The sequence below is a fragment of the Musca domestica genome, unplaced genomic scaffold (genome assembly GCF_030504385.1).
Source record: "Musca domestica strain aabys unplaced genomic scaffold, Musca_domestica.polishedcontigs.V.1.1 3, whole genome shotgun sequence".
Lineage (NCBI taxonomy): Eukaryota > Metazoa > Arthropoda > Insecta > Diptera > Muscidae > Musca > Musca domestica.
In genome coordinates this window covers 2480217-2498470 of record NW_026712299.1, presented here as the reverse complement: position 1 = coordinate 2498470, position 18254 = coordinate 2480217, and the positions used below count along the sequence as shown (strand labels likewise).

General features: G+C 36.5%; 1 protein-coding gene across 2 annotated transcripts in view; it reads left to right on the top strand.

The window, feature by feature from the left end:
- The window catches only part of LOC101900156 (uncharacterized), a 213319-nt gene that overhangs the window by 149540 nt on the left and 45525 nt on the right, over positions 1-18254 (top strand). For both annotated transcript variants that reach the window (XM_059124593.1, XM_059124594.1), the window contains exons 7-10: positions 1669-1813; positions 6662-6813; positions 16168-16493; positions 16857-17135. In XM_059124593.1, coding sequence (XP_058980576.1) covers positions 1669-1813; positions 6662-6813; positions 16168-16493; positions 16857-17135 — 902 coding nt within the window. The remainder of the gene's footprint in view (positions 1-1668; positions 1814-6661; positions 6814-16167; positions 16494-16856; positions 17136-18254) is intronic.

Genomic DNA, 18254 nt, shown 5'->3' with positions numbered 1-18254 from the left:
GCATTTGTATCTTTTAAATTCGGAGTTGTATTGCCCATTTGGTGCACAATTAATTTGAAATCGGATAAAGATATATATGGGAGCTATATCCAAATCTGAACCGATCTCGATAAAATTTGGCAAAGATATTTCTGATCTGTCTGTGATATATTTCCCTGAATATTGCTGTTACGGAGTGCATATTATGGCTGTGGGTAACAAATACAACAAATCTGGTAGCTATAGCTATATTTTACCCGATCTTCAGCAAATTTGGCATACTACCTTCTAGACTCAATTCGATCGAATGTGCCAAATTCCATCCCATTTGGGCAAATATTAAACGTTTGGTGCACAACGTAAGGTAAATCGGACGAAGTTATATATGGGAGCTATATCAAAATCTGAACCAATCTCGATAAAATTTAGCAAATGTATTTCTGAGTTGTATTTGAAATATTCCCCCAAATATTTTTGTTGCAAAGTGCATATTACGGCTGCGAAGGACAAAAATAACAAATCGGATGAGCAATATATATGGGAGCTATAGCTATATCTGAACCGATTTCTATCAAATTTGGCATACTTATTTTCAGACCGAATTTGGTTGTATGTGCAAAAATGTGCAGGCGGATATTACACGTTTGGTGCACAATAAAAGGCAAATCGGACGAAGATATATATGGGAGCTATATCTAAATGTTGACCGATTATCTCCAATTTTAATAGGGTTCGTCCTTGGGCCAAACAAATGTTGTTTGGAAAATTTCATCTCAATCGGATAATAAATGCGACCTGCATTTTCTTCACAAGAAGACATGGACGGACGGACAGACGGACCGACATGCATAAATCGACTTAGAATGTGATTCTATGCAGATCATCAAAAGGATCTATGGGTCTATCTCGTTTCCTTTTGCCTGTTACAAACAAATGCACAAGGACATAATACCCTGACCACCTTGTTGTGTGCGGTATAAAAAAAAAATCAAAAAAGCCGCTTCATATTTCAACTATCAAACGTAAATGTATTAGCCAAGTCTACAAAGTGACCGAATCAATAAAAGTGACAATCAATAAAACCGAACTACACTAAAGAAGAACTTTCGAAGTAAAAACAGTTTGTGTAATCTGTCAAATGTAATCAATGACAAACGGATTTTCAAGGGCATGAAGAATGTTTTAGTATAGCAAATATATACATTTCAGAAAAAATCGAATATAAGTCGAATATTAAAGAGAAGAACAAAGTTTGTTATGTAAATTCTGCGTACTTCAACTTCAATTGGCAGGAAGTAAATTTCCAAATTTGTTTGTTGATTTTGAGACAACTGTCAATTTATTGAAATTTTCTTCCTCTCCCAACTAACACCGCTCCCGGGGAAACGGGAAGTAAAACCTTAATAAAAGAATCCCCTTCCCCCGTGAATTCTTCGTTAATGGAAATTAAGTTAGTGGGACATTAAGGATATTGTATTTTACATTTCACATTGCCAACATTACTAGCACTCACACCCACTCACACACACGAAATGTACTTAAGTCAATTGATGTTGAGTAGACGAAGGGAAAAAAAAAGCGGAACATTTAGGATTTTCCCAATGCTAATGGAATACTAACTAACAAACAAGGAATCTTATTTGCCATTTCACCTCCCCTCTTTTTTTCTGCTTCTGTGTTTATTTGCAGGCATTACCATCACGGTGGGTACCGTCAGCAGTATACCGTTCCTGTATGGTGCCGAGAAAATTACCCGAATTTTCGGACATGTTAATTTGATTATTATTGCTTTCTTTTCGCATGCTGGTCGTTTGGTGGGCTATTCCTTCATCGAGTAAGTAATAAACAACAATTGCAAGTATGTATATATGTATGTATGTGTGGATATGCAATGTAACACGCACAGGAAACACACAGACAAACTCGCTCTTGATCGAAGATACACGACCGTGTGTTGTGAAACACGCTTTAGAGTCACAAATCCTTACCGTATTTGAAATTCTAATCACACCCGCAGATGTACACACCACGCCGACAGAGAAGCTTATTTATGATGGCAAAGTGGTTTGGAGGGTGAGGTTGATTTGGAATTTAGAGATAAAAGGAAGATAATATAATATTCTATGTGTTTACAGACTATCAATGTATAGTGGATGGGAGACATTTGGGTCAAATTAATGTTCTACTTATTACCACCATATGTTACCCACCACCATCCTATAGTTATATTAATTTTATCATTCAGTTTGAAACTCCTCGAAATACTTATGTCAGACCCAGCAATGTATTTATATTCTTGATCAGCGTAAAATTCTACGTTGATTTAGCGGTGCCCGTCTGCGTTTCATTCTGTTGCAATTACGCTATCTTTAGAACAAATTATAATAGAAAGCTAAAATTTTGCGAATATATGTGAATTTCACGAGTAGGCAAGTTAAGTTCGCAAATAGGTCATGTAGGTCCACGTTTTGATATAGCTCTCATATAACGGTACCTCCCATTATGTGGTATTTTGTCGATTTTAGCTATATTTTTTACCGGAATTGTTTCAAATTTCATATTTAAAGTTTGTTAAAGGTACTACTGACTTGTAGAAAAAATAGCTTATGCAGGTCCACGTCTTCTTATAGCCCCCTTTATAACGATACCCCCTGATATACGATATTTTGATGATTTCAACGGAATTATTCCCCGAAATTCTTTCAATCTTTGTATTTGAAGTTCGTGATGGGTACTGCAGCCTATGCCTGAAAATTGTCTATGCAGGGTCATGTCTTCATAGAGCCCCCATATAATGATACCTCCCGATATTCGATATATTGATGATATTAGCCACATTATTCACCGGAATTGTTTCAAATTTCGTATTTGAACTACGGAATGGGTACTTACGCGGGACTACGTATATATTTATATCAATAACTGGACCGTCAATAGATAAATTTATCTTTAAAGTATCTACTGGCACTGAAACCTGAAAAGCTCAGCAATATATTGTGGGAAAAGGAGTTCGATTGTCATTGCTGGTTTTCTGGTTAAAGATAGTTACTAAAGACAACATCAGACTCGAAAAGGGCTACTAATTAAGGATTATGCGAAAATGACGATCTATGTCGCATTACCGGAATTGTAATTTATTAAAAAAAAGGTCGTCAGCAATTCCCTTAGATAAGACATATATATATATATATATATATATATATATATATATATATATATATATATATATATATATATATATATATATATATATATGTATATATATATATATATATATATATATATATATATATATATATATATATATATGTATATATATATATATATATATATATATATATATATATATATATATATATAACTGGCCCCTCGATAGTCATATTTTTCGGGAAGGCCATCTACTGCCTCTGAAACCTGTAATATTCTATGGGATTATGCCATAAATGGACCATTTTAGGTGAAGTTGTAAGTTTCTGGTAAAATGTAGGCGCTAAGGCCAACATCGAACCCAAAAAAGGCTACTAATTAGTGGTTACACGCAAATGATGTCTTACCGATAAACCCTTAAAAGGAGGCCTTTATTAAATCGTGAACCTCGAATACAAGTTTGTTGGTTGGCAGTTTCCAGGCCTTTGGAATGTGCAAAAGCCCTGCATTATTTTATAGCTGAGTTGAAAGAGGGAAGGATTGCTATAACAAAAATAAAAATGTAAAAAAAGGAGATAAGTTGGACGAATTTTTAGTACCATTCAGAAGGAACTTGAAAAAATGCAAAAAAAATCTGAAAGATACAAATCGAATGAATGCCTTCATATGGGGGCTACATGAATATTTTTTGTCATAGGCTGCAGTACCGATTCTGAACTTCAAGTATAAAGTTGTAAACAATTCCGGTTAAAAATGTCGCTATATCTTAAAAATGCCGAATAAAAAGAGATACCGTTATATGTGGGGTATGCAAAGACGTGGACCTGCATAGACAATTTTCTGTCAAAGATTAAAGTATCCATTACGAACTTCAAATTCCCGTCTATAATATCTGTAAAGGTAACGTTATATGGGGGATATATGAAAACGAGGACCTGAATACAACATTTTTTGTACCCATTAGGAGGAGTAATGGGCCAAAGGCTACTAATTAGGGGTTGTACAGAAGGTTTGACCAATGTCTCAACATTTTGGATAGATCCGTCTAAAGGCTCACAATTTGGGGGCTAACCTGCAAAAGAATATCTATAAGATCTTTCTGTGTAATAAAAAATTCAGATAGTGCATATAGCATAATTCAATTAAAAGGTGACGTGTCTATAGAAGACTTGATATAGGCCAATGGTCTCTAGTAGGCATGTAAAAGTTCTTCTCTCCTTACCTGTAAAGGGTTTTCTGTCTGTAGAAAACCTTTCAAAAGTTGTTTGGCTCTAGAAGCCCTGCTAAAGGTCTTCTAGCTGTACAAAACCTAGTAAAGAACTTATGTCTATGGAAGACCTTTGAATGAACTTCTGCATATAGAAGACCTACCAAATAACTTCTGTCTATATAAGACCTCTTAAAGGCATTCTGTTTATAGAAGACTTGTCAAAGGGAACCTGTAAAAGGTCTTCTGTCTATAGATTACCTGTAAATGGTCTTGCGGCTATCGAAGGTCTGTTAAAGGTTATCTTTCTGTGGAAGCTCTGTGAAGGGTCTTCCGGCTTTAGAAGACCTGTAAAACACTATTGAAGGCTTGTTAAAGTGCTTTTATCTATAGAAGACCTGTAGATGGTAGAAGACCTGTCAAAAGTTTTTTGACTCTAGAATACTTGCTAAAGGTCTTTTAGTTGTGGAAGATCTGCTTAAGGTCTACTAGCAGTAGATCATCTGTAAATGGTCTTTTGTCCATTAAACCCCTGACCAAGGTCTTCTCTCTACAAAAGACCTTTCAGAGATCCTCTCTCTATAGCAGACCTTTTAAAGTTCTTCTTTCTATAGAAGACCTGTAATAAATTTTCTGCCTATAGAAGACGTAGAAAAATCTTCTGCCTATTAAAGCCCTTTTCCGTCTATAGAAGGCCTGTAAATATCTTCTTTTGTCTATAGAAGACCTGTAAAGGGTCTAAGGTGGCCCATAAAGTTCCTGGGAAGGGTTTCAGTCAATAGTAAGCGGGTGAAAGATCTTTAGTTGATAGTAGACCTATAAAGATCCCTTATGGATGACCTCTCAAAGTCATCACTATAAAATACCTCTCCGATAGAAAATCGGTTAAAGGTCTTCTGTCTATAGAAGGCCTGTCAAAGAGCTTTTTTCTATAGAAGAATGACAAAGTTCTTATTTCTATGGAAGACCACTCAAAGATTTTCTGTCTATAGAAGATCTGAAACCTGTAACAACCATTCTATTATGGAAGACTTGTTGAAAATTTTCGGCCTTTAGAGGATTTGTCAAAGATCTTTTACCTTTTCGTGACCTGTTGAAGGAGAAGATTTCTTAAAGGTCTTTTCTCAAAACAATAACTGTAAAAGGAAAAGTCTTTTGTTTAAGGGGAACCAGTAAAAGGCTTCGGTCTATAGAAGACCTAAAAAACGATTCTATAAAATCTATAAATAAAAGAGGGCTCTATTAACTTGTCTGTGATATGTAAACGTTTTACCTACAGGTCACCATGACTCTATAGAAACCCGTTAAGATGTGATCGATTAAAGATCTTCCGTAATACACCTACATGGTGTCTTCTTTCTATCTCTGGAATATGTGAAGTGTTTTCTAGCTATGGAAGACCTTTAAAGTGCCTTGCCTCTCTTATTAGAATACTTTAGAATCGTATTCTCTCCATAAAAGACTTTTTAAGAGCTTCCTCTCTTAATAGAATACCTTAAAATCTTTTTTCCCATAGAAAAACTTTTAGGCGTCTTCGCTCTGTATGCCTTTGAAGAGCGTTCTCTTTATAGGAGATCTTTAAAGTGGATTTTTTCTGCAGAAATCTTTTAAAGGATCTTCCGAAATGCTTTAAAGTTCTTTTTGGTAAAGAAGATCTTCAAGAGATCTTCCTTCTTAAAAAAAAAAAACTTCAAAGGCTCTTTTGGCTATAGAAGGTCTTCAAAGAGTCTTCTTTCATACAAGACCTTCCAAAATTTTTCTGTCTATATAAGGGTATTTATAATGTTCGATCCTTTTGAAAGCTTCCAAAATGACTCCTATTAAAGTCCCCTTCAAAAAACTCTGGCTATAGAAAGTCTTTTTAAAGTCTTCTTTAAAGATCGATTATTTTGCAATCCTTAAATCCCTGTGTTGCATTGAGAATCTTCTTTCTTATGCCATTACTGCCTGTGACGTGTGGTCTGGCATAACACTCACTCACCCACTCAGCCACACCAACATACTTCACATCAGTCCCCGGAAAGATTTGGTTTGGCTGAATATGGGTCTCCACTCTTGTGTTGTCGAGCGGTTTTGGGTGGCATATTTGACAGGTTTCTGTTGTTGGCTTGCCTTATTTGTGATTCTATTTGATTTTTTCTCTCCTTTCTTTCTTTTTTTTTTCTTCATTACCTATGAATAATCCCCAACTACTTTGTTTTCTTGTTTTTTTTTTCTGCCTTTCATCCATGGTCCATTCTCATTGGTCTTATTTGCCGTACTGATGCTGTTGATGATGATGCTTCTGATGCTACTACTGCTGTTGTCGTTGCTGCTTCTGGTGTTCAGAAATGCCTGGTGGTGTTTTCCTTTTGAGGCAATGGAAGCCCTCTCGTGTCACTTGATGTGGGTGGCAGCGGCCACATACTGTTCCATATTGGCACCAAAAAGTCTACTGGCCACTTTGATTGGAGTGCTGGGCATGGCCCACTTCAGTTTGGGTAAGTACAATTGCAGATTATACGAAATTAGAATCCATTCTTGATATGGTCGTATGAATGTCTGTATGTTCCGCTATTGTTGTTGTTGTTATTGTATGGAAATGAGAAGAAAAGAAAAAAGTGATTTACTTGAATATTGCTTTGTTCTGGAGCCATTCGTTTTCGATTCGATTTCATAATCCTTAGATTGATTTGTGGAGAGCAGGAAATGTGGATTTCGAATTAGATATAAGTAGTTCTGTTTAAATGGGATTTTCAAGGAACTCCGTAAGCAATTTTGAAGACAGCAGATTTTGAGGAAAATTATCTTGGGATTCTAAGAAATTGGGTAAAGGGTCGATATAGGTTTGTCATAGCTCCTATAAAAGGCCACCTTGGTTTTCTCAATAAATTATTTTGAATATCAGACGTTTCAGGTCGAAGTAAGGTCTTGATTTTCTTAAAAAAAAACCGGAAAGTTCAATATTTTTGAAAATTTAGTTACCAATTTTCGATCGCATTTCACATTTTTATACCCTTAGCCATATCGGTAGAAAGGATATACAGGGTGAGATGAGAAAACTGCAACCAATTTCAGACTGCTGTCATTTCAAAGCCACTCGTCCGACAGTTTTTAAAATTATTCCAGTGACAGCTCATTATATTGCTTACAAGCGTACAAAAGCATTTTGGTGAGAATTTTCCAGAAAAAATGTTATTCGTGATGGAATTCAAGCGTGATGGTGTGATTTCTTTTTATTTGGCTTGAAAGTCGCAAGTTGCTATCTTCATCTATCCAGCATTTAAATGTGAATAAATCGTCTGTGTCTCGTTCCATAGTTCGTTACCGTGAGGTTAGCGTAGTCCGACGTCAAGGAAGTGGACGGAAGAAAACAGCAACATCAGCACAAATGGTTCGAAAAGCAAAGAAGCGACTTGATCGAAACCCTCGTCGCAGTGGCCGAAAAATGGCTCGTGAGCTGAACATATCGCAATATTCCATTCGGAAAATATTGAAAAATGATCTCGGGGTAAAGCCATTAAAATTCCAAAAAGTGCAAGAAATTACACCATACCGGAAAGTAATTATACTCAAAAGAGCTGAAGAGTTGCGTCGCTTGGCCGGCAGTAGTGAACTGCCGTTTTTGCTTTCCTCCGATGAGAAAACATTCTTTGTCCAGCAGTGTGTAAACAAACAAAATGATCGTGCTTACTTGCCAAAGAGGTCAGCTGAATATGTGCACCTTCGGTTGGCCACCAGAACTCAAGGGCCGGCCATGGTGATGGTGTGGTGTGGCCATAACAGCCGATGGTCGCTCTCCGCTCGTATTAGTCGACTGTGACATCAGAATAAATGCCGAATATTATCGCCCAAAATATATTGTAGGGTGTTTTAAAGCCTTGGGCACGCAAAAATTTTGGTCGCACACCTTGGAAATTCCAACAGGACTCAGCACGCGCCATACAAGAATGGTTACAAAATTAGGTTCCTCGCTTCATTTTCAGCTCATAATGGCCACCAAGCCTCCGGATACGAATCCGTTGGACTATTGTGTCTGGAGTTTTTTGAAAAGCAAGGTTGGCACTAAAAAATACCAAAGTGTCGATCACCTCAAGCAAGCGCTTCACCGGGAATGGGCTAAAATACCGCAGAGCAACTTTCGAACAGCGTGTGACGGTTTCATTGGCCGCTTAAAGGCCATAATTCATGTCAAAGGTGACCAATTCGAACAAATCTGAACTTATTCCAAAATTTGATGCAATTTCCGACATTTTTTGCCTTCAATTAATAAAAATTAAAACAAGTTAAAAAGTATCAGTCGGTATTGCCGCCAGTTATATACCCTCAGCCTATGTTCGATTATCTAAATATATTTTGACTAATGTTAAGATTATTCAAACGTTTGATCCTCTATGGAGCAGATCCCGAAGGAATGGGCCAATATTGCCCATTTCCTATCGGACCCAAAAATATGATATAAATATTTCGACAGATGTGCGAAGTCTAAATGGAATCGGATGTTAATTTGACGTTTTATCAGCTTCATGGGTACTCAAAATTTCAATATTTTGTGGGGGAGGTACCAGAAGGAGTGGACAGATGTATTCCCCCTTCACACCAGACCATGGGTTAATACAAATATTAGGATGTGTGAAATTTGAAGACAATCGGACTTTTACATCATATTTAATGAGATTGTAATTATTCAACATTTTGACCATTTTTGGGGGAGGTACTTGATGGAGTGGACCGATATTGTCCATTTCCACACCTGACCTAGTACTGACACAAATATTAGGATTTGCAAAGTTGGAGCAAATTCGGATTATCCTTTCTCTTTCTGTGCAAAAAAAATATATTTTTTGAAAATTCCGACCTTTTGTGGGGGAGGTACCAGAAGGAGTGGACCGATATTGTTCATCTTAACACCAGACCTTGGGTTAATAAAAATATTGGAATGTGTGAAATTTGAAGATAATCGGACTCTTACATAACATTTTATGAGAGTTGTAATTATTCTAAACTTTGACCATTTGTGGGTGAGGTACTTGATGGAGTGGACCGATATGGTCCATTTTTACACCTGACCTAGCACTGACACAAATATTAGGATTTGCAAAGTTGGATCAAATTCGGATTATCCTTTCTTTCTGTGCAAAAAAATATATTTTTTGAAAATTCCGACCTTTTGTGGGGGAGGTCCGATTGCCTTGAAATTACACACAACACAATATTTGTACTACCCCAAGGTCTGCTGTGAAAATGGGATATATCGGTCCACTACTACCTGTGCCACCCCCATGAAATTTCAAAGTTTTAAATATCCATGAGGCTCATATAACGCAAAATTAATATCCGATTCCATTCAGACCCGGCACATCTCAATATTTCCATAATCACAAGATCTGTTATAAAGATGGTAAAGATCGGACCATCCCTTCTGGTACCTCCCCCACAAAGGGTCAATGTTTTGAATAATCAAAACGATCATAAAATCCGAAATAAGCATCCGGTTCTCTTCATATTTCACACTTCCAATTATTTTTGCTACACAACTTCAGCTGTGGAGATGGGATATATCGGTCGACTCCTTCTGGTACCTTCCCCACAAGGAGTCAAAATTTTTAATATCCATGAAACTCATGAAAAAGCGCGAATTTAACATCCGGTTCCGTTCAGACTTGGCACATCTCAATATTTCTATCAACGCAAGATCTTTTATAAGGATGGTAGAGATCGGACCATTTCTTCTGGTACCTCCCCAAAAAAAGGTTTAAGGGGGTTTAAAAAACGCTGAAAGCGAAACAGGCATCCAACTCTCTTCAAATTTCACAGCTGGCACGTCGCAATATGCGAAATGGACAATATTGACCCATTGCTTCTGAACCGACTCCATAGAGGGTCAACAATTTGAAGTTAAAAGTCAAAATATATTTTAATAATCGAATATTGGCTGAAGGTATACATTTGTCGGCAAAATCGACTGATGCAGTTTAACTTTTTTTAATCCAAAGGCAATTATTTTAATCTCTGTATATCCACCAGCGTTTTTTATTGTCGATGCTATCTCTTGTGAGAAAATGTCCCATTTATATTTCAGAAAGCTCCCGAAAAAATATTCGAATTAAAGAAACCCAAATAAGGCTATCACCCCTCGTATAAAATTCCTCAGAAGAATCCGATTTGTTATTCTCAAATATGACACATTCATTGTTGTTATTTTGTTTGTGTGTTGAATGTGAAAATGATTGAACTGAAATCGTATCTTATTGTCGTCAATCATTCAATAGGATTCCCATTATTATTTTCTTTTCTGTAAAATACAAGCCTATGGAATATTCGTATTTTTTGTGGTCTATTCAATAAAGCTTAGCATATTTGTTGTTATTTTTTATGTATATTAGATTGTACGATTGCCAAAAAAATGTTTTTTTTTTTTTTGTGGTTTTTTGTATTGAAATTATTTGTAATGGATCAGCTATTTTTTTCTTGAATACATTTAAATGTGGTTTCAATGAAAGGCGACAAAAATTCATGAAAGTGATTACTCGAATGTGTTTGGATGGGGTGTTTGTTTACGCTAAATTGGTGTAGAATTTTGTTGGAAAACATTGCTGGTATTGTCGGGGATAGAAAATTTAACTCGAAAGTAAAACTACGACACTTTCAAATCCTCTTATATATTTTTCCTTATTATTTATAAATTTTAGTATCATCAAAGAATCCATTGATCTTCTGAGTAATTTCATTGGAATTTAAACCAATGTCCTATAGTTTTTGAACTTGGGTCTTTTAAAATAAAATACATTTAAGGATATATGAAGTCGATCTAGCCATGTCCGACTGTTCGTTCATATGGACAATAAACGGTTCGCTCCTTTTGGTACCCACAATTTTGAATAGAAATGACTCCATTACGCTTTCTATTATCTCCCCCTACAAGATTATTAATTTAAAAAAAAGAAAACACTTAAGCAAAGGCTATAGTCGTGCGGGGCCGATCATGTGATACCCTACAACACTAAAATATGTTAGAAGCCCCCTTATATCCAGATCGATTTTGAAAGATTTCGCTTTTGAAATTATGTCACGAGACATTGACCAGGGACATTTGCCCAATATTTTGGCACTCCGTCATACTGTTGTTGTGGTCCATTTTCCATCCAAAATGCTAGAATCCTTCCCTGTCCTTAACTGTCTTCTCAGGCGTGTCGATTGGCGTTAATTGTGTGATCAGGATTTTTCTTTTCTGTTTTTGGTTCATTTTAACCCCTCTTCCAAAAGCAAGAGGCCCCTCTGTATTTCTAAATTTAAACTCATCTATATGATTTGCTTGTCTACGATATTTGGCTATATTCGTCAACGAAATCAGCATAAAAAAGCCAGAAGTTCGGCTTTTGTATATTTCGGATATCGCCTGTAAGCAATGCTGGTCTTTTTTCGCACAAAAGTAGTGGTCCATTCTACTCGTTGTCGTAATCTCTTATTTTATGCAAGATTTCGAGTCCTTTAGTTTCTATTGGCGACCTTTATAACGGTTGCAAAATCAGGAACATTTTGAGTTGTTGGTCCATTTCAACCTCCAAATATATTGCGGACATCTTTATAACCAATAGGACTAGCCCTTTTAAGCCTAACCCTGCACGTATAAAAATTTTCGTGAGGATTGGGCGATAATTGCAATCTGTATATAATAACCCCAACCTGTGTTGTAATGTGAAAAAATATTACAAAATGTACAATACAATATTATAAGTCAAATTGAAAAAATCGCATGCGATAAAAAATATGAAAAAATAAAAAAATGTCACAAAATGCTACAAAACCTATATTTACATCATTATTGGCATTTTTTTATGCGATTTTTTAAGATTTTATACCTTTATGCCTGAATTGACAAAATTTGTCAAAATCGGCCATTCTTGAGATATAAGCATTATATTTGTATATACACGTTGTATATATTTCGCTATATATATATCCGATATATTAACTATCGTCATCGACGTAACGGTCAGAATTGACCTGTTCGTCTGTTTGTGATTTCGTCGGGATTAAAAATATTCGCGTTTTAATGGAAATTTTGACTTTTATTTAACACAAATGTTATGGTCTATTTCACCCACTAAATATTAGCCGATGACCATCAAAATTGGAAGACTTATAGCCACCTCTAAGCTCTATCTCCGTGCTAACTTCCGCTTCGATTGGTCCATAATTGCGACCTGTAGAGCAACTGCAAAATCAGGAAATTTTTCAGTTTTTGGTCCATTTCGACCCCTAAATATTATGCGATCATCTCCAAAATCAATAGGGTTCTATTCTGATCATAACCCCACCTCCATTTTCAATTTCGTGAGGATCAGACTATAATTGCGACCTATAGAGTGATTACAAATTAACATGGACAGACGGACGGACGGACATACATAGCTAGATCGACTCAGCTCGGCGAGCTAGGAAGATCCATATATACTTTCCTATGTGGGAAATCAATATTTCGAGCTGTTACATTATTTTTGGCCCAATCAAACTTATAATACCCCCAACACATAGTGTTGTAGGGTATAAAAATCATACATATTCCTCATATAAAAGGAATCGAGTCCTCCACATATTCCTTACTTGGTTCGTGTAAATATTTATATTAAACTAAATTCAGGAAAAAAGAACATGAAAAATATTTCGAAACTTTGTCAAAAATGTCAATTTTTTGAGTAATAACAAATCCAGTAAATTGTGAAATCAATTTTATTTAGACTCCACAAAGTATATATATTCCCGATCAGCGGATAAAATTCTTCGTCATTTTGTGATGTCTGCCCGTCTGTGGAAAACACTCTAGCTTCCGAACAAAATGATGTAGGTTGATAAAATTTTACTGGGATGTGTTTTAGTTATGAAGAACTTTTTTTTAACTGAATTATGTCAAACTTGTTATTTGGAGTTCGTGGTTGCACCACCTTCTCTGGCTATCTGCCATAGAAGCAATAAAGGTCGTTCGCTTAGGCCTCATATAAATTTACTTCCAGATATTTGGAATTTCGATTATTTTTGTCACACTTTTCTTCCTATAACAGAAAATTGTCCTTATTAATTCACGTCCTTCTGCTGTCTCTGTTTCAAATTTGGTATTTGAAGTTCGAAATGGATACTACAACCTAGGATAGAAAATTGTCTGTGCAGGTCCACGTCTTCGTATAGCCCCCATATAGCGGTACCTCCCTATATTGGGTATTTTGATGATTTTAGCGACATTATTCACCGGAATTGTTTCAAATTTGGCATTTCAAGTTCGTAATGGATACTACAGCTTGTGACAGAAATATATAGCCCCTCTATAACGGTACCTCCCAATACTTGGATTCTTGATGATTTTAGCGTCATTATTCACCGGAGTAGTTTCAAATTATGTATTTGGAGTTCGTAATGGGAACTACAGTCTGTGACAGAAAATTGTCTACGCAGGTCCAGGTCTTCGTATAGGCCCCATATATCAGTACCTCCCTATATTCGGTATTTTGACGAGTTTAGGTACAATACCCACCTAATTTGTTTGAGTTGTCGTATTTGACGTTCGTAATGGATGCTACAGCCTGTGACAGAAAATTGTCTATGCAGGTACAGGTCTTCGTATAGATCCGATATAACGGTACCTCCCTATACACGATATTTTAATGATTTTAGCTACATTATTCACCGTTTATTTTATGTTTCGAATTTTAATATGGTAATGGCTTATGACAAACAATGCCTAAGTAGGTCCACGTCGTGTAGACCCCAAAATAACGGCTAAATTCGGTATTTTTTAAATTTTAACAGAATTTTTTAAGGATTTTATTTTTTGAAAATTTCCAAATTCGTTGCAAATGGTGGAGGGTATTAAAGGTTCATACATATTTTATATCTAAAGGTAACCAAAAAGTTTTTTTTTTTAAATTTCAACTGAAAGGACGACCAGTGCGGTTTTCAAATTTTGACTAATGGTTCGTGCTATGGCCAATGTCCAATACAAATTGAGGACAATTAATTATACAAGTAATCCTCCTATGAAGAAATGCTTTAAATTTTACGATAGGTCCATAGAGTTTTAATTACCGCAAAAAAAAAAAAAATCGGAAAATCTGTTAAGTACATATGCATGTACAAGTTGGCGCAAAAGTAATCTTCTGATGTTTTTTGGCTGTAATTAAGACATTAGGGGGCAATCGTAAACAACAAAGTATAAATATTCTTGATCAGCGTAAAATTCTAAGACGATTTAGCCCTGTCTGTCCGTCCGTCTGTTGTAATCACGCTAGAGTCAAAACGAATAAAGATAGGAAGCTAAAATTTTGCAGATATCTGTCTTTTGTCTGCAGACAGGTCAAGTTCGAAGATGGGCTATATCGATCCACGACATCGTATATTTTATCCCTTGGAAGAGAATTATCTATATCGGTCTAGGATATCGTATAGCCCCCATATAGCGGTACCCCGATATTCGGCTTTTTCATGATTTCAGAAAAATTTGTTAATGGAATTGTCTTAAAATTCGCACAGCGGGTTCCTTCTGAGTACTTTGCCCCCTAGAAGGGAATCATATAAATAGTTCCACGTTCCCATATAGCGCCCATATAACAGTACCCCCAGATAGGTGGTATTTTCATGAATTTTGCGACATTATTCACTGGAGTTATTTCAAATTTCGGATATAAAATTCGTAACACTTATTACAGCCTATAACACAAATCACTTATGCAGGTCTTCGTATTGCCCCCATTTAGCGGTTTTCATTTGAGCGGTATTTTCCGACCATTTTTTTTTCAAATCTTCAAGTTTCTTCCAAATGGTGGAGGGTATAAAAAGTTCAGTCCAGCCGAACTTAGCTGTTTTTTTACTTGTTTAATCTAATCCTTCTCGAAATCATATCATGCAATCTACAGCAATGCCATTTGGTACAAGGGCTAAAAATGCTTCAACCAAAATTTGGTGGAAGCAGAGTCTGAGCTGGATATATCTCCCATATATAATTTGCTTCTGATTGCAAATTATGACTGCTCTACAACCATTTACGCATTCAAAAATTTTTCATAGTTCACATAAATTTCGAATACATCGGTTTATTTGTCACAGGTAGCTCTATTATTCTGCATAGTGGTGTAGGGTATCATATAGTCGTCATCTCCCAAGTTTTGACCTGTCCTTACTATTTATTCGGTTTAGTTATATTTTGTACTTAATTTTTTTTATTTTAGTATTTTGAGTTCTTATCGTCCTGAAATCCCAGTTGCTAAAACATCGATATTGGTCAATGTTTTTGTATTGCCGTTGTGTAAAGATACCCCATCATTTCTTTTATTTTGGGGTATGACTATATTTTCCAATTGATTTACCTGAAAATTTGTTAGCAATTGTTATTGTTATCGGGGGTGGAACATCTTCCGACAGAAGATGTTTAATATCTACACCTTCTGGTCTGAAGCAAAATTCGGATTGGTATGACACCAAACTAGATTTGGTCTGATTGATAACTGTGGATTTTCCTCTTTGACTGCAGGGCGAAACTTCTAACCGGAGCATACCTGTAGTAGATGAACCAATATTTCGTTGTCAATTTAGACCTCAACTATCTTCGGGAGGAAGAAGTTAAGTAGTTTTCCTCTTTGTTGCTTGTTGCTTGACTAATTTGGGGTGAGACCGTGGCTGTTTTCTGCTCTCCGATAATATGTTTCTTACTTTGAATTTTTTTCAGATTAATATTTTTCATAGAATTTCCTTCCGATTTAATAAAATGCTCAAATTTTCTTTAACACTACCTTTTATTGAAGAGCTCTGCTTAATTCCATTAATTTTGTATGTATTTTTTAATTTCTCTTCTTTTTCTACCTTAGGTCGTGGTAGTGGTTCCTTCACCGGTGGCCTGCTCATCGGGCAGTTTGGTACACGTGACGCCTTCCGTTATATGGGTCTGTTGGCGGTGGTCGGTGGCATTGCCTATGGTATTCTCCATCTGGTTTGGCTGCGTAAATTCGATCACAATATGGACGATACCGAAGACGAGGTGGAGGCGGCCGAAGCAGTTGAGGCAGGTGAAACGGAAAAATTGACCGAGCCACCGACCAAGGAGCAGGGTACCTCCATGTCATTGGAACGTTTGAGTCTAATGATAAAATACAATCAAATTGGCAGTTTATCTTCATTGCCGCGGGGCTCAAGGGTAAGTGGCCAGTGGCCATTGGAGGTGTGAGGGTGGTGGAGATGCTGGCGATGATGATGAGACAGAATGATTTGGCTGTTATGCAAAAATTGCCACATCCAGTGCTAATGGAATTCTTGTTTGTTCGACTGCAACTTTGAAATGAAAAGTTCTTCGTCATTCATTCATTCATTGTTTCATTAATTTTCATTTTTCCAATCTCATTCGATGGCCCAGGGGAAGCTTTTGTTTAAATTGGCCTCGCTCTCGTCACCCTCGCCAACAGAACCTCCGCCACCTCCACGCTCTTTCTCTGGGCGATTTTTGTTTTAAGTTATTTTTTATTGTTGTTGTTATTGTTCTTATTGCTCTTCTCGCTTCCAGGGTGACATCCACGACCATTTATCAATACGTCGCAGCAGTTATAATGTCGAGTCATTACGTGTGCCCAAGCACGGCATCGGCAGTGCCTCCAAGGTTGACATTCTACGCTCGGCACTGGAAATAAATCACAAATCCTCAAATAATTCGGTGCTGAGCAAGGCCGACAACCGAACATCGAATCAATCATTGGGTCGCAATCGTGCCGACAGTGCGCCCAAACTCAATCACACCACAATGAAGAATATCTCACAACCTGCCCTGGAGGCAGTCGTACTGGAGGTAAGCACGCTGCGATAACGCATAACTCTGTTCTGTTCTGTCTTCTGTTCGACTGGTTTGTTTTTTGTTGTGCGTTTTGTTTGATTTGTGTTGTGAGAGTTGTTTATTTAACACGGCAGACAGTCGGCTTAGATAAGCTGCACTATGGGCCATAGTGTTTATTTTTGTTGTAAGAAGTTTTTTTTTTTTTGTTTTTGTGTCAAGATGGAGTATTTGTCAGCAGCAGACAACCAGCAGTGAATCATCATTTGCAATAAGCGGAATTGTGTTTTCTCTCTCCGTTTGATTTATTGATGTATAAATAAAGTTGATGAACTGTTTTATTGCTCGTTATTGCGGTGAACGTTGACCTGCATTTATCCGGAATTATGAGGCTCTCTTATTGCTTTTTAATTGTAATAGCTTTGGGGAATTTATTAAAGGTGTCATGGTGTCCAGCTCGAAATAAATGCCATAAATTTCCAGCTAATAATTATTTAAGACAAATTAGCCATACCTATGGCTAAGGTAGGAAATAGGAAAGTGTTTTAAAAAGGTATCTTTCTATAAACGAATGGCGAAATAACGGACTGACTAACCTAGACTCAACGACAGACATAACGGTTGAAGCTAGAATCTTGAAATTTTTCGAGAGGGCCAGTCTTGCTGCGTAGGCGTGTGATATGGCTGGGCTTTTGGAAAGAGTACAAAAAGTAAAAAATGCACTAAAAACTGCTTATATTGTATTGGACAAAGGGAATGAACTGGAATTCTGAAAATTGGAATGAGAGTCATATATGGTGTGAAGGATAGGCGTACCAAGGGGTTTTTGGAAATATCAACTTTAAGGTTACGAAAAGTTCTAAAATTTTACCATTTGGTATTATGTGAATGGATAGAGCTAAAAACATTAAATTTGGTACGAGAGTCAAGTTTGAAAAGTATGTTGGATATATGGATTTGGAAATGTGTACAAGTGTGCGAACTGTACTAAATGGTATTAAATTTGGAACAATTTGGTTTAGGGTAAACGGATGAAATAGAAATTTTAAAATCTTGTATTGGGGTCCCTGATGATGGTAGGTTTGTGATAAATATATTTGGTTTTAGAAATGTGTAGAACAAATGCACGAAAAGTAC